The following is a 23,571-nucleotide window of genomic DNA, read 5'->3' on the forward strand; positions in this document are numbered from 1 at the left end:
ATGCCATTGATGCAAATTGACGCGACTTCAGCTAATTGCCCATCATCTGCAGGTTAGTATCCGGCAGTTTCTATGTGCTGGAGACCCCTACTATACATTTCTATCATTACACTTTGGGGTCCTCAACATTTCAGGGTTCCCAGTGCTGGCAACGAGACTATCATTTTTGCGTCCTCACAATAAATGTTGTTTTTGATCCCTTTGAAAGACGAGGACATCAGCAAAGTGTGATTCTGCTAATTATTAAAAGAGGATGTGATTTTGAATTGAAAGCAAAAGAGTATCTCCTGCTGCCTCATCACAGCGAGCGAGGATAATCACACATCTCATCTAAAGGTCAAGAAGGGGAGCAGGAATGACCTTTAACAAAGCTGATGATGGTCTGTTTGAATTGAATGATCTCTAATAAAGAGCAGGTTTTAGAGGAGGGATGAGGGATGACTACACCCCCATTTAAATAAAGGGTTTTTTAATATTCACTTTTAATGCGTTTCTGACACAGATTACTGGTTTCATTTTTTTACAGGTAGCTAGCACATTTTAAAGTCGCCCTCCTCCCAAACTTGTCAATAATATATATAATGCTACTAAAAAAAGCACAGTTTGTTTGTAGGTCTGTCAGGGAAAGCAAGCTCAACTGCATGACAGTTTGACATGCTTCACACCACCTGTATTTCTATAAATCACCTGCGTCAACATTGAATGCTGAAACCTCATGAATAAGGCATTGTGAGTTTCGAATTGGTCCAACATGAGATGTCCAAATCCAGCTGTACACACTGAACTGCATATTTGTTCTGCTGCAGAGGATTCACTCTTGTGCAAACATCCCACTCGTGTCACTCGAGTCGAAAGGGTTTACAATAGTAAGGTTTAATGACTTTCTGTAGTGGAGCCTGAAGGCAGCATCTCCCTGGTTCCCTTAACAAAAATCCAATGTGTTTTCTCCATGTGGAGAAATGTGGATTTTGGATTATTGTAGAAAACAATTTCTGTGTCAAACAAAGGTTTATAATACTTACACGTTTATTTCAGCGGGATAATCTCCATTTATTATCACTTTATGATTTCTGAAGTAAAAAGCTAATGTTGGGCTATAAAGGAACTACAGCACGGTCACATGACTTCACCTCACCACCGCTAAGCTAAAGGAGGCTAATGTTGGGCTATAAAGGAACTACAGCACGGTCACATGACTTCACGTCACCACCGCTAAGCTAAAGGAGGCTAATGTTGGGCTATAAAGGAACTACAGCACGGTCACATGACTTCACGTCTCCACCGCTAAGCTAAAGGAGGCTAATGTTGGGCTATAAAGGAACTACAGCACGGTCACATGACTTCACGTCTCCACCGCTAAGCTAAAGGAGGCTAATGTTGGGCTATAAAGGAACTACAGCACGGTCACATGACTTCACCTCACCACCGCTAAGCTAAAGGAGGCTAATGTTGGGCTATAAAGGAACTACAGCACGGTCACATGACTTCACGTCTCCACCGCTAAGCTAAAGGAGGCTAATGTTGGGCTATAAAGGAACTACAGCACGGTCACATGACTTCACGTCACCACCGCTAAGCTAAAGGAGGCTAATGTTGGGCTATAAAGGAACTACAGCACGGTCACATGACTTCACGTCACCACCGCTAAGCTAAAGGAGGCTAATGTTGGGCTATAAAGGAACTACAGCACGGTCACATGACTTCAGGTCTCCACCGCTAAGCTAAAGGCGGCTAATGTTGGCCTTGATGATGTTGAGTCGTCTCATTTAAACACTTGTTAGCAGCCGCCGTTTTTTATATCCACCAGTCGGGTATTTACTGATGTGTTTTATGTCGTAGAATAAAAATGTCTTCAGCTTGAACCTAAATTCAGCCTAACAACGAAAAACGCATTCAGAAATCCCTTGTCTTCCAGACGAGGGGACAGGAAGTGGTAAGCTGCTGGTTTCCTGACTTATTCCCGCACCAGTACCCTTTTAGTGGGAAAACTCTTTAAGTTTAACCTGTGAAAGTATGCTCCACACTGAAAGTGCTTCATAGAGATCTCTAGACGACCAGAAGTGAGACATCGTTCTGAACCTATACGATGCTAAATCAATTAATTTCTCTGGGTTACAAAGATAACCCATTAGCTCAAGTACATGCTGCTGCTGTATTTCCCTGATCATCGAGTGCTTAATTTGCATTTAGATGAGATGACAGCCGTGTCAGGGGGAGCAGGTTTTTTCCATGAGCGCCCTGGATGGACACTTTAGTCGTTGGCGGGGTTGAACCTGCGGCCTTTCTGTTACAGCATCGGCTCTCCAGATCACCAGGACCGCAATCAGCGTTGAGTCATTCTTCTTGCCCTTTAACTAACAGCAGCTCATTTCCATTTCATGTCCAGAAACAATATACTGGAGTCAGAATAAAGGTTCAACTCTCCTCTTACAAAAACCACCTGATGGCAGGAAGGAATTAGGATTTCATCCAGCAAATAATCTATCAAAAACAAATATCTATATGTAGTGTTCTATAGGTTTGTGTGCATGTAAATGGTCTGCAAAGGCTAAAATCCTTACGTTCCCTCCAGAGGGAGTTTCTGTCCCCGCTTCTATTAGTTAGCGCTCCAACACATAGTACGTGATAGGCTAAGGGGTGGGGCATCGCTAAGGGTTGACCAACCACAACAGAGCCGACCAGCTAACCAATCAGAGCAGACTGGGCTCTGGTTTCAGACAGAGGGTGAAAAGAGGAGCTACAGCACAGGCAGTCTGAGAAACATAAAGAGCTTTCTGAACATTAGAGCATGGAGACATGTCCCAGGAGAGGAACTACCATTATGAACCTGAAAATGAGTAGGTTAGAGACTCTATAATAGAGTGTGTTTCCCTGTAAACTTGTCCTGTCCTGTCCTGTCCTCAGATCTCCTCCTCATGATGCCTTCACTGAGCGTGGGAATAAAAGACTTCCCTGTTTCCATGCCACTTGTGGAAACTCGTTTGAATGCGTCAGATGGGAGGGTCAAAGATGGTAAGCCCTTTGCACACATGCACTCCTGTGAGTAATACATTGAACAGTGAGGAGATCTGGCATTTCAAGACGTGCATTGTAAAAGTAATAATACTCTTAATTCATTTAGAAAAGGCTGGGTCTCGTTTTCTTCTCTGTAATTTAAGAACCATGGAATAAAACAGAACCCCAGTTTATTTCTATACCTTATTAGAAACAATTTTAGGGTTTGTTTAAATTGGGTAAATGTGAAGAGGTTGGAAAAGGATAATGTCTGAAAACATGACTCAACAGTTTCCAGATTTTAGGAAAGGACTGTGCACAACAAAAAGTGTTTTATTTCTTTGGTTGGTAGGGACAGTGCTCACTGATTAACAGACAAATTGCTGTGAATAAACCAGAGTTAGCTGCTATGCTAATTTCCATCTGTTGTCCATAGCCAGGTCTTAAAAGGCACCCTAAATACATAAACTGATAACAAATAAAACCATAGTTAAAAAGACATAAACACACCCTCAAACAGACACAGACAAGTTATACAAATGATTGAAATGTAAAAATGTGTGCATTGTAATAAAACAACAACAACAACAACAACAACAACAACAACAACAACAACAACAACAACAGATATGGAAAAATATGAATAAGAAATGTGTGAAGATATGTACTGATATGAGGACATGTTTAATACCTCTGCAGAGTCTTGTGGTGAAGATGCTCTGCTACGAGGAGCTACGAGAAGAACCAGAACATGTGACCCGGACGGACTGCAGACTAAAGCTCATGTGGAGACTTCAGAATAACACTCACTGACAGAAGACAGAGGTCCACAGAGCTGAAACACAAGTTAACCTGTGTAAACCTAGACCCTGAACATGGTGACATCACTATGTAACAACTGCGCTCCAACACATTGTACATTATAGGCTAAGGGGCGGGACATCACTAAGTGGTTGACAAATCACAACAGAGCCGGCCAGCTAACCAATCAGAACAGACAGGGCTCTGGCGTCAGTGAGAGCATATACAACATTAGCTGGATACATGATTAATAGCAAGTAGTTTAATTAAAGTGTGTATGAGTACTCCACCCACCTGAACCTCACTGTACAGGTGACCCTCGAACATGTCAGGTGTCTTTGTGGAGGTGGATGTGTAATCTTGCTTGCTGATCAAACTTAAATCAAGTACAAGAACTTCAATTTGTTCAGTGCTCAAGTAAATGTCCATAATTACATTACACCCGTCTATAAATCAAATGCATTATCCTTATTATTTTTATTATTATTGTCATTATGTCCTGACTCTTCAGTGTGCCATGAAGGCAGCGCGGGGCTCCGCTGCCATATTGTTGTTGTGTTTTCGGGGCAGCGGCGGTGGGAGTTTCCAGTTGCGGTCGCTGTCTGCGGACTCAGCGGTCTCTGAGGGGGGGGAAAGGAGACGTTGCTTTACTGACGATATCTGGAATACAACTACGCTTCAAGTCACTGTGAAAGTAACCGAGAGGAGCCTTCGGGTATGTAGTGTTTCAGAATTAAAAGTTGGGGTTAGAAAAAAAAGCTGTGATACTTTTCCCCATGTTCGCTAGCATGCTAACAGTTAGCATGAGTGAAAAACTGCTTTTGTTTGACTTTGCGCTGTGAAATATACACGCTAACAAACAGATGGATGACGGATGGATGTGTTTGTATCGAAAATAAGCGAGCAAAGTTGAGTTCTCTTCGGCAAAACCACAAAGGAGCAGCAGATTAGCTTCAGGGTGCTAATTTCTGAGCTAGTTCAGCTAAGCTGCCAATCAGAAAAAGTACTCAGGTCTTGTACTCGAGTAAAAGTAGAAGTACTCAGATCTTCTCCTTGAGTAAAGTAACTAGAGTAGAAGCTCGGAGTACTTCTACTTTACTCAAGTACAAGATCTGAGTACTTCTACTTTACTCAAATACAAGATCTGAGTACTTCTACTTTACTCAAATACTTCTACTTTTACTCCAGTACAAGCTCTGAGTACTTCTACTTTACTCAAATACTTCTACTTTTACTTCAGTACAAGCTCTGAGTACTTCTACTTTACTCAAATACTTCTACTTTTACTCAAGTACAAGCTCTGAGTACTTCTACTTTACTCAAATACAAGATCTGAGTACTTCTACTTTTACTCAAGTACAAGCTCTGAGTACTTCTACTTTACTCAAATACTTCTACTTTTACTCCAGTACAAGCTCTGAGTACTTCTACTTTACTCAAATACTTCTACTTTTACTTCAGTACAAGCTCTGAGTACTTCTACTTTACTCAAATACTTCTACTTTTACTCAAGTACAAGACCTGAGTACTTCTACTTTTACTCAAGTACAAGACCTGAGTACTTCTACTTTTACTCAAGTACAAGCTCTGAGTACTTCTTTCACCTCTAGACTAAACTTAGCGGTGAATAAACAAAGCGGTTAATAATCTGTAAATGATTTTATTGGTTTTAAAGTCTGAACATAAAGAAGACCTTCATATTGCACCTGCCTCCTTTGTGTTTGCTCAGTTGCCTAAAGTCACTGTGGTGTATTTATTTATGGCAGGACTGGCTGCTTGATGCAGGATTACCTTTCCAGTGTATACCTCAGTGTATAGGTAACCTTTAACATGTCAGGTGTCCTTGTGGAAGTGAATGTGTGATCCTGCTAGCTGGGAAACTTTTTCCACCACAAAAAGAGAAGTTTGCCTTTTCTTGAGTCCAGAGTATTCTGTTGAGTCTGGTTTATAATCTCAGTTGAGTCTGGTTTATAATCTCAGTTGAGTCTGGTTTATATTCTCAGTTGAGTCTGGTTTATAATCTCAGTTGAGTCTGGTTTATAATCTCAGTTGAGTCCGGTTTATATTCTCCCTTGAGTCTGGTTTATATTCTCCCTTTGAGTCTGGTTTATATTCTCAGTTGAGTCTGTTTTATAATCTCAGTTGAGTCCTGGTTTATATTCTCCTCGAGTCTGGTTTATAATCTCAGTTGAGTCCTGGTTTATATTCTCCCTTGAGTCTGGTTTATAATCTCAGTTGAGTCTGGTTTATAATCTCAGTTGAGTCTGGTTTATATTCTCCCTTGAGTCTGGTTTATATTCTCAGTTGAGTCTGGTTTATAATCTCAGTTGAGTCTGGTTTATAATCTCAGTTGAGTCTGGTTTATATTCTCCCTTGAGTCTGGTTTATAATCTCAGTTGAGTCTGGTTTATAATCTCAGTTGAGTCTGGTTTATATTCTCAGTTGAGTCTGGTTTATATTCTCCGTTGAGTCTGGTTTATAATCTCAGTTGAGTCTGGTTTATAATCTCCGTTGAGTCTGGTTTATAATCTCAGTTGAGTCTGGTTTATAATCTCAGTTGAGTCTGGTTTATATTCTCCCTTGAGTCTGGTTTATAATCTCAGTTGAGTCTGGTTTATAATCTCAGTTGAGTCTGGTTTATAATCTCCTTTGAGTCTGGTTTATATTCTCAGTTGAGTCTGGTTTATAATCTCAGTTGAGTCTGGTTTATATTCTCAGTTGAGTCTGGTTTATAATCTCAGTTGAGTCTGGTTTATAATCTCAGTTGAGTCTGGTTTATATTCTCAGTTGAGTCTGGTTTATATTCTCAGTTGAGTCTGGTTTATAATCTCAGTTGAGTCTGGTTTATAATCTCAGTTGAGTCTGGTTTATAATCTCAGTTGAGTCTGGTTTATATTCTCAGTTGAGTCTGGTTTATATTCTCCGTTGAGTCTGGTTTATAATCTCAGTTGAGTCTGGTTTATAATCTCAGTTGAGTCTGGTTTATAATCTCAGTTGAGTCTGGTTTATAATCTCAGTTGAGTCTGGTTTATATTCTCCCTTGAGTCTGGTTTATAATCTCAGTTGAGTCTGGTTTATAATCTCAGTTGAGTCTGGTTTATATTCTCAGTTGAGTCTGGTTTATAATCTCAGTTGAGTCTGGTTTATAATCTCAGTTGAGTCTGGTTTATATTCTCAGTTGAGTCTGGTTTATATTCTCCCTTGAGTCTGGTTTATAATCTCAGTTGAGTCTGGTTTATATTCTCAGTTGAGTCTGGTTTATAATCTCAGTTGAGTCTGGTTTATAATCTCAGTTGAGTCTGGTTTATAATCTCAGTTGAGTCTGGTTTATAATCTCCTTGAGTCTGGTTTATAATCTCAGTTGAGTCTGGTTTATATTCTCAGTTGAGTCTGGTTTATAATCTCAGTTGAGTCTGGTTTATATTCTCAGTTGAGTCTGGTTTATAATCTCAGTTGAGTCTGGTTTATAATCTCAGTTGAGTCTGGTTTATAATCTCAGTTGAGTCTGGTTTATATTCTCAGTTGAGTCTGGTTTATATTCTCAGTTGAGTCTGGTTTATAATCTCAGTTGAGTCTGGTTTATATTCTCAGTTGAGTCTGGTTTATAATCTCAGTTGAGTCTGGTTTATAATCTCAGTTGAGTCTGGTTTATATTCTCAGTTGAGTCTGGTTTATAATCTCAGTTGAGTCTGGTTTATAATCTCAGTTGAGTCTGGTTTATATTCTCAGTTGAGTCTGGTTTATATTCTCTCTTGAGTCTGGTTTATATTCTCAGTTGAGTCTGGTTTATAATCTCAGTCGAGTCTGGTTTATAATCTCACTTGAGTCTGGTTTATAATCTCAGTTGAGTCTGGTTTATATTCTCAGTTGAGTCTGGTTTATAATCTCAGTTGAGTCTGGTTTATAATCTCAGTTGAGTCTGGTTTATAATCTCAGTTGAGTCTGGTTTATATTCTCAGTTGAGTCTGGTTTATAATCTCAGTTGAGTCTGGTTTATAATCTCACTTGAATCTGGTTTATAATCTCAGTTGAGTCTGGTTTATAATCTCACTTGAATCTGGTTTATAATCTCAGTTGAATCTGGTTTATAATCTCAGTTGAGTCTGGTTTATAATCTCAGTTGAGTCTGGTTTATAATCTCAGTTGAGTCTGGTTTATAATCTCAGTTGAGTCTGGTTTATAATCTCACTTGAATCTGGTTTATAATCTCAGTTGAGTCTGGTTTATAATCTCACTTGAATCTGGTTTATAATCTCAGTTGAGTCTGGTTTATAATCTCAGTTGAGTCTGGTTTATACTCTCAGTTGAGTCTGGTTTATAATCTCAGTTGAGTCTGGTTTATAATCTCAGTTGAGTCCGGTGTGTGTGAGTATTCTCACTTGACTCCTCCGGTATTTCTGCCTTTGTAAGAGTCAGGGTTTAGTCTCTGACCCGGTGCTGTTAATCTTCTTATCCATTTAAATCCACATCTTGCTTCTACATTCAAGAAAGGAATTTCTAATCCTTTGCAATTCGTTTGCTGGTAGTTTGTTTTGAAACTGTCGTCACTTTTGAGCTGAAAATATCGTTTTCTTAAGCTAAAATTTCCGTCTGGCTTTATGTTATCTACCTCCACCGTTTATGTTTTTGTTTACACTTTACTTCTTTTAACACCCTGTGTTTGTCATCAGCTGGTAGAGTCCCTGAGTGGATTATTTGTCGTTAGGTTATCTATGTTTTAAAGCTGCAGGTGATCCTGCTCTTCACTGTGTGGTGATGGGTATTTTTACCTTCTAGAGGATTTTAATTTAGTCCTACTTGATACTTCTGTTTACATTTAAAGGGACATTACGTGTTTTACGTCACTCTTTTTTTATTCAACAGTTTTAGTAACTTTTCATTACAAAAAATTCAATATGACAAAAAGTTAAGAAAGAAAATTGTGTAAAGAAACCAGAACTCTGGATCTATTAGTTGTTTGAGGTGCAATATATGACTCAGCAGCTTTGAGACATGAAGACACTATTATTTCCTCATCGCTCTGATGCAGGACTTTCACCGGAAAGTGGGCGGGGCTTAATTTAGACCGGAAGGGACGTTAGCACCTCTTGCCTAATGTGTTGACATGAGGGTTGGTACTTTTACTGAAGTAAGGGATCTGAGTATACGTCCCTGGTCAAATGTAAATAAGACCTAATAAACTTTCCATTTCCAGAGTAAATCACACACTTTTACCTGGTAATCCTAAACTGTGACTCAGCGAGTTTCCCCCTGCAGCCACTTCTCCTCTTCCTCCTCTTTGTGTCTTCAGCGTTGTAAAACTAGTTGAGCCAGCGCTGCAGAGGGCGAGGCCGAGGATATTAACTACCTGTCAGGTAATCACCGGGCCCCCCCCCCCTGGCTCTCTGTAAGCACAGGATGTCTGCTCCTGTGTAATCCTGCACATAATCCAACATGTCTCTGTTTATAAATGGATGCAGATTAGAAGCAGGAGGCGGCAGGTGGATCACAGGGAGACGGACACAACAGGGGGCGCCTGACCTGACAACTAATAGGGTTTCCCTAAAAAAAAAGAAAGGGGTGCCAGGAGAACTTCCGCTAATTTGTTTATTGTTGATGGTAAAAATAATTGAGAGGGAGGCTAATCAAAGAGGCCCTGTGGTTTTTGGGTTTCCCTCTCCTGTAGTCCTGGGAGATGGACACCACCAGGTAAAAGAAAACCTGGGAGGCCCAAAACCACCTGGCGCAGAACTGTGACACAAGAGCTGGAACAGATAAACCTGTCGTGGGGAGAGGCCCAACATGCTGCCAGGGACCGAATGCAATGGAGAGAGCTCATTGAAGCCGTATGTCCCATAGGGGACGAAGAGGAGTAAGTAAGTAGGTAGTCCTGGGACATCTCTAAGTGGTTGAGCAATCACAACAGAGCCGGTCAGCTAACCAATCACAGCAGACTGTGCTCTGGTTTCAGACAGAGGGTGAAAAGAGGAGCTGCAGCACAGGCAGGATGAGAAACATAAAGAGCTTTCTGAACATTAGAGCGTGGAGAGGGGGATAGAGGCGGGGTAAGGTACGGAAATCTACACCCCTTCATGTTAATGGGAAAGGCGTCACGTTGACATGCAGCATATTGTTCATACTTTACGGCATCGGAGTCCTTCACACGTCCCAATTCATTGCAGCTGTTCAGTTATTATCATCATGCAGTTTAATTAATATGATGTTGACGGTAAAAGGATGAAGAGGTATTCAGTACACTGTACGGGCGGTAAAGACACATCTGAAGGACAGTTCAGTGTATAGTGGCATGTATTTTCAACATCTGAACTTCTCCTTTTCATATCTGCTATTACTCAACCCTTGTTTAACACTTGTTTCATAGCAAGGCTCAGTTTCACTTCTGTGTGTCCTGTGGCCCTGCAGTGGGACTCTGTGTAGCTCAAAGGTGAGGAAGAGGAAACGAGGCAAACCTGTCTGTAACGCTTCAGCGGGGGCATAGAGCACTTGTTCGAGTCCCTCTGCAGTCAGCATGTCGTTGTGTCCCTGAGACACTTCTCCACAAAATGATATTTTTACTTTCAATCACACAAAAAAGGAGGAAGGTTTGTAGTTTTTACAGACAAAAGATAAAAGTGCGCTTCAGGAAATGACTCTTTATTTCAGATTGCTTTAATCACTTTAATGCAATTACCTCCTTGCTCCGTCTCTCCATCCAAGCGCACACGTGAGGATTTCTTTTAGTAGAAGTAGATGTTCAGTAGGAAGGAGCTCCTTCACTGCAAGTGGAAACTGATTTTTGGAAGGACATGAAGTGTTGTTGGACGCTCTGCTTACAGCTGGTGGTTTTTAAATATTTCTGCCCGTTTGATTTGACAGCAGGAGCGTCAGCGCGTCTGCTGCTCCTCCGAAGAGCCGGGAATCTGTTCCTGTTTCTGGAGTACAGGATAAGAATAAAGATTTAACAGAAACATAATAAACTCTGGAGGTTTGATTGGCTCAAATAATCAGGAAGGGATGAAATTCTATATCTTCTTGGAAAGTGATTAAGCCATTGGTCTATAAAATAATCAGAAAGCGTTCATTTAGCACAAAGTGACGTCTCCTGTTAGACCAACAGTTGGATGAATATAAACAAGTCATAAATGTTCTGATCTATTTATCTTTAATCTTTGAAATAAAAATCCAGTTTAATTAGGATTTTAGGAGATAAATATTTCACTTATTGTTCCTACAAAGTTAGAAAATGAAACGCCTCAGTTTGTGCTGCATGTGTGTTGTTATTTAGGGTAGAAGTCATGTCTGAAAGGAGTCGTTGCACAGGTGCTTGTATTTAGAATTTCCTTGAGGTTCGGATGAAACAGAGTGCTTTTAACTTGTAGTTTTGAAATGTTCTGTATGAATGCATCTTTGCTGTTCTGTGAATGATCTAGAAAGGAAACTTTGAACCGGTGGTGGAAAGCAGCACATCAGTTTGCTGTGGACCGTGCTGTTTCTACTTCACAGCGCTTACGGTTCGCACAGAAACTCCTGATGTGTTTCGGACATCCTCTTCTGGACGGACTCTCCAGCCTCCAGTGGTTTCCTCTGAGTGGAGCAGGAGTGGGCGGGCTGCAGGACGTCGTTCAGAGAGTATTTGTGTTCGTGGTGCCGGCAGAGTTCACCATGATGGGATGGAAAATGTGGATCTGAAAGCCAGACCTCTCCTCCTGCTAGCTGCCAGGGTGTTTGCTCAAAGCTCTGCAGCAGAGCGGGGGGGAACAGATGGAGGCTCGGAGCAGAGCCCTCAGAGACTCCATCCTGTCCGCTTCCTCACTACACACAGACAGACAGACAGACAGACAGACACACACCAAGCTGCAGGCTGTGTGTGTGTGTGATATTGACAGAGAGAAGGTCTCCGTGGTAACCTCTGATGGATGATGGAGGTTCCTGTGTCTGAACCCGTTCCTCACTGATCAGCTGTTTTGCCTCGACTTGTTTAAGTGATTAAATCCTTCCTGCTGAGACAGGAAGCGGGAACACTGGGAGGTACGTTCCCCTCTGTGGGACCAGTAAGAGTTCCTTCTTCTAACCCAGTCATCTCAGACTTTAGTGTCTCCTGGTCTCCAGCTGTGTGCGTCTCTCTTTAGTGTCCCCTGGTCTCCAGCTGTGTGCGTCTCTCTTTAGTGTCCCCTGGTCTCCAGCTGTGTGCGTCTCTCTTTAGTGTCCCCTGGTCTCCAGCTGTGTGCGTCTCTCTTTAGTGTCCCCTGGTCTCCAGCTGTGTGCGTCTCTCTTTAGTGTCCCCTGGTCTCCAGCTGTGTGCGTCTCTCTTTAGTGTCCCCTGGTCTCCAGCTGTGTGCGTCTCTCTTTAGTGTCCCCTGGTTCCCAGCTGTGTGCGTCTCTCTTTAGTGTCCCCTGGTCTCCAGCTGTGTGCGTCTCTCTTTAGTGTCCCCTGGTCTCCAGCTGTGTGCGTCTCTCTCTAGTGTCCCCTGGTCTCCAGCTGTGTGCGTCTCTCTTTAGTGTCCCCTGGTCTCCAGCTGTGTGCGTCTCTCTTTAGTGTCCCCTGGTCTCCAGCTGTGTGCGTCTCTCTTTAGTGTCCCCTGGTCTCCAGCTGTGTGCGTCTCTCTTTAGTGTCCCCTGGTCTCCAGCTGTGTGTGTCTCTCTTTAGTGTCCCCTGGTCTCCAGCTGTGTGCCTCTCTCTTTAGTGTCCCCTGGTCCCCAGCTGTGTGCGTCTCTCTTTAGTGTCCCCTGGTCTCCAGCTGTGTGCGTCTCTCTTTAGTGTCCCCTGGTCTCCAGCTGTGTGCGTCTCTCTTTAGTGTCCCCTGGTCTCCAGCTGTGTGCGTCTCTCTTTAGTGTCCCCTGGTCTCCGTTGTGTTGGAGCTTCTTGCAGCGTTTGGTTTCTGCAGCTTTTAGTAAACTGCTCATGTTTCCTCTGCTGAATGTTCTCTACATGCTGCATGTGTTGAAGAGCTGCTGCAGATGTTTCTGCAGGAGTTCTGATTTGTCTTTCTATATCTGCACCCTCTCTGAAGCTGCAGAGTTCCTCCTTGTGGAAGAGGTTTGTTTGTTGAAACACGTTTGCCGACTGTGATATTTCAGAATCAGAGAGAGACTGTGATTTAGCGTAACATCTGCTCTGTTATTACCCAGCTCACTGTGATCCATCTTCTGTGTAAAGCCTTTAGTTTCCCCTCTGCTCTTGATAGTGTTTGTGATGAGCTGACCAAACTGTTTTCACTTTCCCTGCAGACCACAGGAGAGTGGACGCAGAAACGTAAAGCGTATGATTCACGATGCTATGGGAGTAAATAGTCACATTATCATTGAAAAACATGTTTAAAGAGTCCCTACTAAGCTTTCCGTTCTGCTCCCCTCTCCTGTAGTGTGCTCTATAGGTTTTAGTGCCTGTGAATGATCTGCAGAGGCTATATTCCCCGTGTTCCCTCCAGAAGGAGCTTCTCTCCCGCCCTGGTGTGTAGCCCCTGCAGCATGCTTTTCAGATGCAGCGACACAGAAACATTTCATGACGGCTCCTCTGCCCTCTCGTCACCCCGCAGGATAAATGGATGTCCTTGTTGTTTGAAACGCTCTTTATCTTTCTCGTCACTCTCTCCCTCTGGCTCCTGACTCATCGCCGCTTCCCTTTATTCTCAGTGAACTGCCAGAGTGAAAAGCCCAACGTCCTCTTTCCCTTTATGCGCATTAGCTTGTTCACAAATCGCTCAAATATGTTAGTAATTACTAATCCAGAATGAAAGGAGGTGCTGCAGCAGGAGAGGAGAATAAAGAGCAGCAGGAGAGGACTCTTTAAAGTAGAGACGCTACATACTGATATACACCTGAACATCAGCAGGAGAGGACTCTTTAAAGTAGAGACTCTACATACTGATATACACCTGAACATCAGCAGGAGAGGACTCTTTAAAGTAGAGACACTACATACTGATATACACCTGAACATCAGTAGGAGAGGACTCTTTAAAGTAGAGACTCTACATACTGATATACATCTGAACATCAGCAGGAGAGGACTCTTTAAAGTAGAGACTCTACATACTGATATACATCTGAACATCAGCAGGAGAGGACTCTTTAAAGTAGAGACTCTACATACTGATATACACCTGAACATCAGCAGGAGAGGACTCTTTAAAGTAGAGACTCTACATACTGATATACACCTGAACATCAGCAGGAGAGGACTCTTTAAAGTAGAGACACTACATACTGATATACACCTGAACATCAGCAGGAGAGGACTCTTTAAAGTAGAGACCCTACATACTGATATACACCTGAACATCAGCAGGAGAGGACTCTTTAAAGTAGAGACACTACATACTGATATACACCTGAACATCAGCAGGAGAGGACTCTTTAAAGTAGAGACTCTACATACTGATATACACCTGAACATCAGCAGGAGAGGACTCTTTAAAGTAGAGACACTACATACTGATATACACCTGAACATCAGCAGGAGAGGACTCTTTAAAGTAGAGACACTACATACTGATATACACCTGAACATCAGCAGGAGAGGACTCTTTAAAGTAGAGACACTACATACTGATATACACCTGAACATCAGCAGGAGAGGACTCTTTAAAGTAGAGACTCTACATACTGATATACACCTGAACATCAGCAGGAGAGGACTCTTTAAAGTAGAGACACTACATACTGATATACACCTGAACATCAGCAGGAGAGGACTCTTTAAAGTAGAGACACTACATACTGATATACACCTGAACATCAGCAGGAGAGGACTCTTTAAAGTAGAGACTCTACATACTGATATACACCTGAACATCAGCAGGAGAGGACTCTTTAAAGTAGAGACTCTACATACTGATATACACCTGAACATCAGCAGGAGAGGACTCTTTAAAGTAGAGACTCTACATACTGATATACACCTGAACGTCAGAATAATGTGGCCCCTCCTTAAAGTACGTTTTGTTCATAATTCTTCCGATCTTTGTGTAATTGTGTGTCTTTAACGAATCCTAACGGATCCTTTTTAGTCACCAAAGTCCAACAACAACACCACAGGCCGTTGGAGGCAGCGGTGAACTAACCCCCCCTGCGGCGTAACATGATTTTGTCAGCGGAGTCTGGTGGCTTTGCCTTTGTCGAGGGCTTCTATGAGCTTTTTATTTGTTGGGGCCGAATGTTTAATCTGACTCAGGCGCAGCACGTAATGAGCGGCCCTTGTAAACTGAGAGAGAGGACGGCCCTCCTGATGAATAATTCATGATGTCACTGCTGGTCCCGTAACCCAAGGTCTCGCGTCTGGACTGCACCGGCATTCAAACCCCTGTCGAGCAGCACCAGGATATCAGCAAATAGCCTTTCAGTTTCTCGTATGCACTGTGCAGCCCGTCCTTATGAACCGCTGGTGGCGTCAGGGGGCTCTTTGTGGCTGGATTATAGAAACACTGATGCATGAGAGTGTGATTCAGATCTTAAATCAGGGCTCTGAGAAAGGAAATGTCAGTTTTCCACTTTGTTTTGTCATTTCTTCTGAGCTCTTCATAAAGCAGCATTGCAACACAACCTTTCATTCCAGCGGTCTTATTTTAAACAATTACACAGCTTTAGGTTTTAAATGACAGTCAGAAAAAACATCCGGACTTTATAAACATGTTTAACAATCATGAAAGTGATAGTTTGCTTTGTACTCGGGTGGGTTAGTTTGCTCTCTGGTTTATAGTTGGATAACATCTTGAATATAACCCAACTCAGTAGATTGTATATGTACAGAAATTAGAAATGCAATATGGTTTAGAGAAGGCATGTCCAGAGTCCGCCCGGGGACCAATCACAGCAGCTTCGGACTTATTATGTTTGATTAACGGCGCTTAGCTGCTGGACGTGCAGTGAGTCACGGCGGGAATTTAACTTTGCTTTTCAGTGAAAGACGCTGTGTTTTAGTTTTGGTATTTCTTTAGTTTGGAGCGAGCCGCGGTAAAACCCGGAGCGGACTTTTTTGAGTTGCCGTTGTTTTTGATGCTGAGAACTGGAATGGACTAGTGAGGAACATGCAGCAAATAGCTTTCTATATAAAGTTTATACAGCCATATATAAAACCTTAGAAGATAGTTTGTGCAGCTCCATTCATATTTAATCTGGGGCCAAAGAAGGCAGAATGGCTCCTTTGATAAAACCTAGATTTATTTCCTTAAATTTCTAAAATACCTTCCTAGTAGTTCTTGAAGGATCTTTATGAATGACCTGTAAGTGTGTGTAGTCTTTAGAGCCATCACTAAACTCCAAATGGAATTGGAAAACCTGTAAGGGCTATTCTTAGCAGCGTGGCGTAAACCGGTCTCCTCTCAGACTCATGACCTTCGTCCCTCTGGAAAAACCTCATTCCTCCTGCCTCAGTGAAGCGTGACGGTCTGCAGAGAGGGGAAATATATGCAACTCAAACTCTCGCTTTTAAGAAGCTTCGCCTCCATAAAGTGTGTGTGTGTGTGTGTGTGTGTGTGTGTGTGTGTGTGTGTGTGTGTGTGTGTGTGTGTGTGTGTGTGTGTGTGTGTGTGTGTGTGTGTGTGTGTGTGTGTGTGTGTGTGTGTGTGTGTGTGTGTGTGTGTGTGTGTGTGTGTGTGTGTGTGCACATTTCTTCCCTCCATCCTGACCTTTGACCCTTGCCTTCCAGCTGTAAGAGAAACTGCCAATGAGCTGTGCTGCGTTCAGGGTCACAGCAGAGATACGAAACATGCTCCTGGTGTTTGATGTTCTTTAATTTAATTATTCCTTTTGTTTGTGGCGTGTGTACCCGGCAGCCATTTAGCCTTTAGCCTTAGCTTAGCTTAGCGGTGGAGACGTGAAGTCATGTGACCGTGCTGTAGTTCCTTTATAGCCCAACATTAGCTTTTTGCTTCAGAAATCATGAAGTATTAATATGTGTTATCCTGCTGAACAGAACGTGTAAGAATCATAAACGTTTGTTTGACTCAGAGATTATTTTCTGCAATGATCCAAAATCACATGGAGGAATCCTATTGGACCAGGGAGACGCTGCCTTCAGGGGCCAGAGCAGGGATGTCACAGAAATATGACATCCCTGCTCCACTGTATTTGAGATTTTCTCCAAAATGCCAGCTCTACTGTGCGTCAGTTTGACAAATTCTAACCTGTAGTAAAGATGTTCCTCCCCTCTGCTCTGTCCCTGCAGGTGAGGTGAAGATGGTGGACCGGCTTGCGAACAGCGAGGCCAACTCTAAACGCATCGCGGTGGTAGAGGGCTGCTTCGGCGCCGCCGGCCAGCCGCTCGTCATTCCGGGCCGAGTGCTTATCGGCGAGGGCGTGCTCACCAAACTCTGCCGCAAGAAGCCCAAGGCGCGGCAGTTCTTCCTCTTCAATGACATCCTGGTGTACGGCAACATCGTGATCCAGAAGAAGAAGTACAACAAGCAGCACATCATCCCGCTGGAGAGCGTCACCATCGCCACAGTGCCAGATGAGGGCGACCTGCGCAACGGCTGGATCATCAAGACGCCCACCAAGTCCTTCGCCGTGTACGCCGCCACCGCTACCGAGAAGTCCGAGTGGATGAACCACATCGGGAAGTGCGTGGGGGATCTGCTGCAGAAGAGTGGCAAGGCTCCGACGGGCGAGCACGCCGCCGTCTGGGTGCCCGACTCGGAGGCCACGGTCTGCATGCGCTGCCAGAAGGTGAAGTTCACGCCCGTCAGCCGCCGCCACCACTGCAGGAAGTGCGGCTACGTGGTGTGCGGCCCGTGCTCGGATAAGAAGTACCTACTGCCCAGCCAGTCGTCCAAACCCGTGCGCGTGTGCGAGTTCTGCTTCGTGCAGCTGACGGCGGGAGGCCTCGAGCCGCGCTCGGACTCCATCAGCCGGCTGGGGTCAAAGTTCAACAACCTGTCGGATGACGACGACGACGACGACAGCAGCGACTGAGGAGACACACTTCCTCTGACGGATGATCCGATCCCGAAACCAAAATATTTTATTACCTTCCCCTCCGAGTCCAGCAGGGGGCAGTGATTAAAGGCGGTGGAATGAACCTGACTGTCCATCTCTTCCACTCATGACTCTCGATTAGTCACTACAGAAAACAGTGGGGGGGCTTTTGCATTAACTTCATCTAAGGGAGGGGGCTTCTTTTCTCTGTTTTCTTTTAACTGTGCATCCAGGATGTAATCTCTGCAGGGAAGCTGAATGTTTGGGCTCTGAATGTTTGGTGTCCCTTTTTTATTCGTAACAAAATGTAGATCTCACGCTAAAGAGCTTTTCTAGTCGACTCTGAGGAATATTGTCTTCTAATGTACGAGCTCGTCTCCCTGCAGGGGGGGGCTCCTTGTATCAGGGCTGCTTCCTAACAGAGGCTTGGTGTTTTCCTGGAGATCCTTTTTTTTAATCAATTTCTAATTGTAGGTATCACGCTGAGAGAGCTTGTGATTAAACAATGAAATGTTGAATTATTTGGGGAGAAGTCTGACTTTTTATCTTATTACAACCATAGTGCTGATTAAGAACCCCTCCTCCTCCTCCTCCTCCTCCTCCTCCTCCTCCTCCTCCTCTAACGTTAATCCATCTTTTTTAAATCGTACGTCCATTACCCAACCTTCTGCAGGGAAAAGTGTGTTTTGTTCCCTGTCCTTTCTCTCAACAGGGCGGTTTTCTAAATGTGTCGCTATTTTTATCAGTAACAACATATACTCTAAACCCAGAGCTTTTTCTAGTGGACCTGAATGCAGTCGCTTCTGACAAATCATGTCGTCTTCCCTGCAAACACACACACACACACACACACACACACACACACACACACACACACACACACACACACACACACACACACACACACACACACACACACACACACTCTGGTGAGTTTTCTCTCAGCAGTCGCCCCCTTTAAAAACTCACTCTGCCTTTGACCTCACGTAGTGCCTTGCAGGACATGGAGGAAATCAGTCTTCTGCTAATGAAGCACCGCTGCGCAGAAACCAGAGACTCTACGACACGCTGACTCTGAAACGTGTGTGTGTGTGTGTGTGTGTGTGTGTGTTTGTGCTGCAAACACACCAGCCGACAATTAGAAGAGTTACGTTTTGACTTTTCCCAGAAAGTTTGAGGCTCTTGAAACATCCGTGGATCCCCGACTCTCAAATGAAATATGATCGAGGCTTTGATTTTTAGGATTGTTTTCATGAATCTGTAATCTGGATTACTTTTCCGTTCCTGAGTGTGTTTCCTGCTTTGTGTTTTAAAAGGGTAAATGTGGTGTTGTTGGCAGGGGTCCAGATATAATCACAGCTGTCGCGGTCAGTACTGAAACGGTTGCATAATTAGGATTTATTTTAAATAAAGAAGTTCAATACAACCCTGATCAGTGGGAAAAGGTCAATGAGTAGGATTAGGATTCACAAAATGAAAAGGATTGTTCCAGAGAGTTGGGGCGCGACGACGGCGTGTTAAAGTCACTCTAGGTTTCTTAATTTCTGGCAAATATTCTACTTTATACTCGTTTTTGTAGCCGATATTTGTGAGGTTTAATTCTCTTAAATCTGAAGTTTAATTCTCTGAAAATATCAACGCTTTTTTACCTGAAAAAATGGGGATTTTAACCCTGGAAATGTTGAAGAATCCCCCTCTTCCACCTGCTGAATATCTCAAAGTAAAATACATATTTACATTTTCAATGTGTTGTTTATTTTTTATCACAAAAACACAACTTTACATTTCCAGTTTTTTCTCATGCGGTTTTTTTTCACTTCAAAATCAGGGATGTTTTAATTTTTGATTTACAATTTCAATATTACAAAGTATATGTTTTTTACTACTTCGCCCCTCCCTCACTTTAGGTATTCATGTAAGGTAACTGTGTTTTTTAACCTGAGAGGAGCAAACAGCAAAACCCGATTTTTCTGGAAATGTATAGGACCTAATGACACGTTTTTATCTCAGAAAATATATGGATTATTTTTCTCTTAAATGCATTGCCTCAATATGTGTAAATTGACCTTTTTAATAGGGCTGTTTTAAAACTTGTAAAATAAATAATAATATAATTAGTTTTGGGGGGAAACGTTTAATTTTTGTAATTTTGAGTTTCTCCCATTTAATTTAACATTTAAATCTCAGAGAATTCCAAATTATGTTGCTGTCATATTTCCCTCTGCTTTGTTAAAACTGTGATATTTGTTTTACCTACGTTGACCCGACACGCCGCACCTGATCACATGCTCTCCTGTTGCGTCACTTCCTGTCCCCGCCCTCATTCCGCTTCCCACTGATCATGTGACCTGTGTCATGTGACCTCAGTTAGGGATCAGGCCCTGAAAAAAGTGGCCTATGGAAATACTTGTTACTTTATTTTATAAGATTAATTTACAAACCTTTTTTAAGATGAATTCAGAAGTGAAACAAATATCAAATGAATGTAAATTAAACATGGAATTCTTGTTTTAACAAAGTGAAGCAACATGAATAAATCCAATAGTATAAAATAAGATTATCAGAGCGTTACTGTAATGAAGGTTCATCCCACATATAGTACAATATGAAATTACAGCTCTTAATTTAGTTTACCTTAAATCGTGCTGATACAGTAAAAAGAAAGCAATAGGTTCTAGCTTTAACAAACTGAGCCTCCCACTCCTGCTCCTATTGGCTAGCGCTCCAACGTGATAGGCTAAGGGGCGGGACATCTCTAAGCTGGTTGACCAATCACAACAGAGCCGACCAGCTAACCAATCACAGCACACTGGGCTCTGGTTTCAGACAGAGGGTGAAAAGAGGAGCTGCAGCACAGGCAGGATGAGAAACATAAAGAGCTTTCTGAACATTAGAGCGTGGAGACATGTTCCAGGAGAGACACTACATACTGGTCTGAACACCAGCAGTGTCCCAACCATCATCAGAGCTCTTTCTCAGTTCCTAGTTTCCAAACGGCGTCAAATTAAATTCAGTGTAATCGGGTCCAACAGGGTCCTGTCACCGAACCGTTTGAAGCGTGATCCATGATCCAAACATTCCCAGTAACTCCCAGATTGCACGACATGTTTAGGAACGTATTCCCCCCTCACTGGAGAGGTTTATCTTCAGTGTAAACGAGCACAGAAATGTCTCCATATGCGAACACCTCGGGAGCAGAAAGGGATTCTCTTCATGTGTTTGGATTTCTAGAGATGTGATGTCTGTGTTGCTGCAGTAATGTGATGATCCACTAACCAGCTGTCCGTTGATGTTCTGTGGACTGCACTTAACAAAGGTAGCATTGACTTTGATCCAGGATGAGTCTCTAATGAATAAACCGTCACATCAACATGACTGTTTTCTTGATCCTGTGTTTTTATTGTGCATCAGATTCATTTTGGGGTTTTTCCTGTCCGTCACATCTCTTTTGAACCCTTATAAAACACTTCTCTCTCTCGGGTTAATTTTCTTGCAAACATCAACACACACTGGTTTCTGTAAACAGACTTCAGAGAAACCTGATTTCCCAGGTAGATTTCTCCTGTAGAAGTCACAGGTGATCTGCTTTTTACAGGTATGCAGGAGAAAGAGTACAAACAGGGAAATAATTCTCCGTTTTTGTATTGTGGTGTATTAAATCTGGAGCAGGGCAGATACTCCCTGAGGTCAGAGGAAGGTTGGGTGGAAGAAGAGTGAAAAACAACATCTGGAATACGTTAAAGATGCCCTAGGTCACCGAGTGGGGCATACAAAGTTAGGGCCTAGGTGGTATAGTAAATCTGTTCATATACAGTTAGTTACTCTCTGAGGTCACAGAGAGTGCAGAGAGTGATGTGGTACAACAGGAGGTTGTAGAACAAACCTCTGGACAACGTCAGAAGACCTCTAGGGATGAGTAAGACAAAGACTAACGTATATCTCACCTTATGTGGGTACACATCCTCATAGAACATCCAGTTTGACACACACACACACACACACACACACACACACACACACACACACACACACACACACACACACACACACACACACACACACACACACCCACATTTCTCCTATAAAGTGTATGCACAAAGACAGTTCGGGGGACTTCCACAATGGGCTCTGGGAACCCCGCATCGCCCGTGTTGGTGTCTGATACTATGCTGTTGTAATAAACCTTATTATATACAAGCTGGTGTCTCCGGAGACTTCTTCATCATCTTCACAAACATCGCTACAAGATATACTTCAGTATTTTAAGTAGTTGCATTTCACGCAAGCCGTACTTTAAAAAAGTACAGAAGTGAAATGACTCGATTGTTACCACTGTATGAACTAAACATATTGATCCTGTGTATTTCAACCAACACTTATTCATCACAAATGTCCTCACATGTCTTGTTTTGTCGGTCAAAACCCCCCAAATATATTCACATGTACCATATAAAACAGAGAAAAGCAGAACATCTCTATTTAAGGACAAGTGGAACAAATAGTTTGATCGCCCAAAAGCTGCTGTGTCTGTTTTCAACTCTTCAAAGTTGCTTGACAGCAGTCTGTGGGAAACACGTCCTCACAGCTAATGATGCTAACGTAAATACACACATCGCAGTAAACAGTTGTAATGTTAAAAGTCAAAGCAGTGACTGTAGCCGCTGCTGCAAAATATAAAACCCCGACCAGACGGATCAACTCATTACATTATTGATAGTCAGTTTAATAAATCACACGGGTGAGGGTGTTACATTTTCCTCTCTTGATATGTGATGATATTTAAAATAGAAATGGAGGTGATCATGAGCGCTGTGTGAGTGACAGGTGATCACAGGGAGCTTTATTAAGAGGATAATGGAGGATAATAGCAGTAATCATGGAGGTCACTTTAAAGGGATATTCATCCTATCACACTCCCATGATGAAGCTCGGGGTCAAACCAGGGCTACGGTCTCAGTCTGCAGCTAAAAAAGTTTGAAATTCAACAAATTATGTGGTTTACTTTATAGTTTTTAACCAGTTTGCAGCAAATGTAGTGAACTTTAGTAAGTATATCTAATGTTGGGCTATAAAGGAACTACAGCACGGTCACATGACTTCACGTCTCCACCGCTAAGCTAAAGACGGCTAATGTTGGGCTATAAAGGAACTACAGCACGGTCACATGACTTCACATCACCACCGCTAAGCTAAAGGCGGCTAATGTTGGGCTATAAAGGAACTACAGCACGGTCACATGACTTCACATCACCACCGCTAAGCTAAAGGAGGCTAATGTTGGGCTATAAAGGAACTACAGCACGGTCACATGACTTCACCTCACCACCGCTAAGCTAAAGGCGGCTAATGTTGGGCTATAAAGGAACTACAGCACGGTCACATGACTTCACCTCACCACCGCTAAGCTAAAGGCGGCTAATGTTGGGCTATAAAGGAACTACAGCACGGTCAGATGACTTCACGTCACCACCGCTAAGCTAAAGGCGGCTAACGTTGGGCTATAAAGGAACTACAGCACGGTCAGATGACTTCACGTCACCACCGCTAAGCTAAAGGCGGCTAACGTTGGGCTATAAAGGAACTACAGCACGGTCACATGACTTCACCTCACCACCGCTAAGCTAAAGGCGGCTAATGTTGGGCTATAAAGGAACTACAGCACGGTCACATGACTTCACGTCACCACCGCTAAGCTAAAGGAGGCTAACGTTGGGCTATAAAGGAACTACAGCACGGTCGCATAACTTCACGTCACCACCGCTAAGCTAAAGGAGGCTAACGTTGGGCGTAATGACGTTTAGTCGTCTCATTTAGACACTTGTTAGCAACCGCCGTCTTTATATTCACCAGTGGGGTATCTACTGACGTATTAAATATCGGTGG

The 23,571-nt window shown here is 43.0% G+C and overlaps 1 protein-coding gene across 2 annotated transcripts; it reads left to right on the forward strand.

The window, feature by feature from the left end:
• Positions 1 to 4,292: 4,292 nt before the first annotated feature.
• Positions 4,293 to 21,063, forward strand: plekhf2 (pleckstrin homology domain containing, family F (with FYVE domain) member 2). Of its 2 annotated transcripts, XR_010165485.1 has the most exons (3): positions 4,293 to 4,510; positions 16,940 to 19,434; positions 19,480 to 21,063. XR_010165485.1 is itself a non-coding variant. In XM_063880156.1 (2 exons), exon 2 carries the CDS (start codon positions 16,951 to 16,953, stop codon positions 17,683 to 17,685), a length of 735 nt encoding a protein of 244 aa, XP_063736226.1. In that variant the 5' UTR covers positions 4,293 to 4,510; positions 16,940 to 16,950; the 3' UTR covers positions 17,686 to 21,063. The 2 variants fall into 2 exon arrangements, 1 of the variants encoding a protein (XP_063736226.1); XM_063880156.1 differs by having other exon boundaries at positions 16,940 to 21,063.
• The last annotated feature ends 2,508 nt before the right edge of the window (positions 21,064 to 23,571 follow it).

The sequence above is a fragment of the Eleginops maclovinus genome, chromosome 3 (assembly GCF_036324505.1).
Source record: "Eleginops maclovinus isolate JMC-PN-2008 ecotype Puerto Natales chromosome 3, JC_Emac_rtc_rv5, whole genome shotgun sequence".
NCBI lineage: Eukaryota > Metazoa > Chordata > Actinopteri > Perciformes > Eleginopidae > Eleginops > Eleginops maclovinus.

Bases quoted from the DNA above. Each gene is read 5' to 3' on its own strand.
- plekhf2 (XM_063880156.1), top strand. From the start codon at position 16,951: ATGGTGGACCGGCTTGCGAACAGCGAGGCCAACTCTAAACGCATCGCG.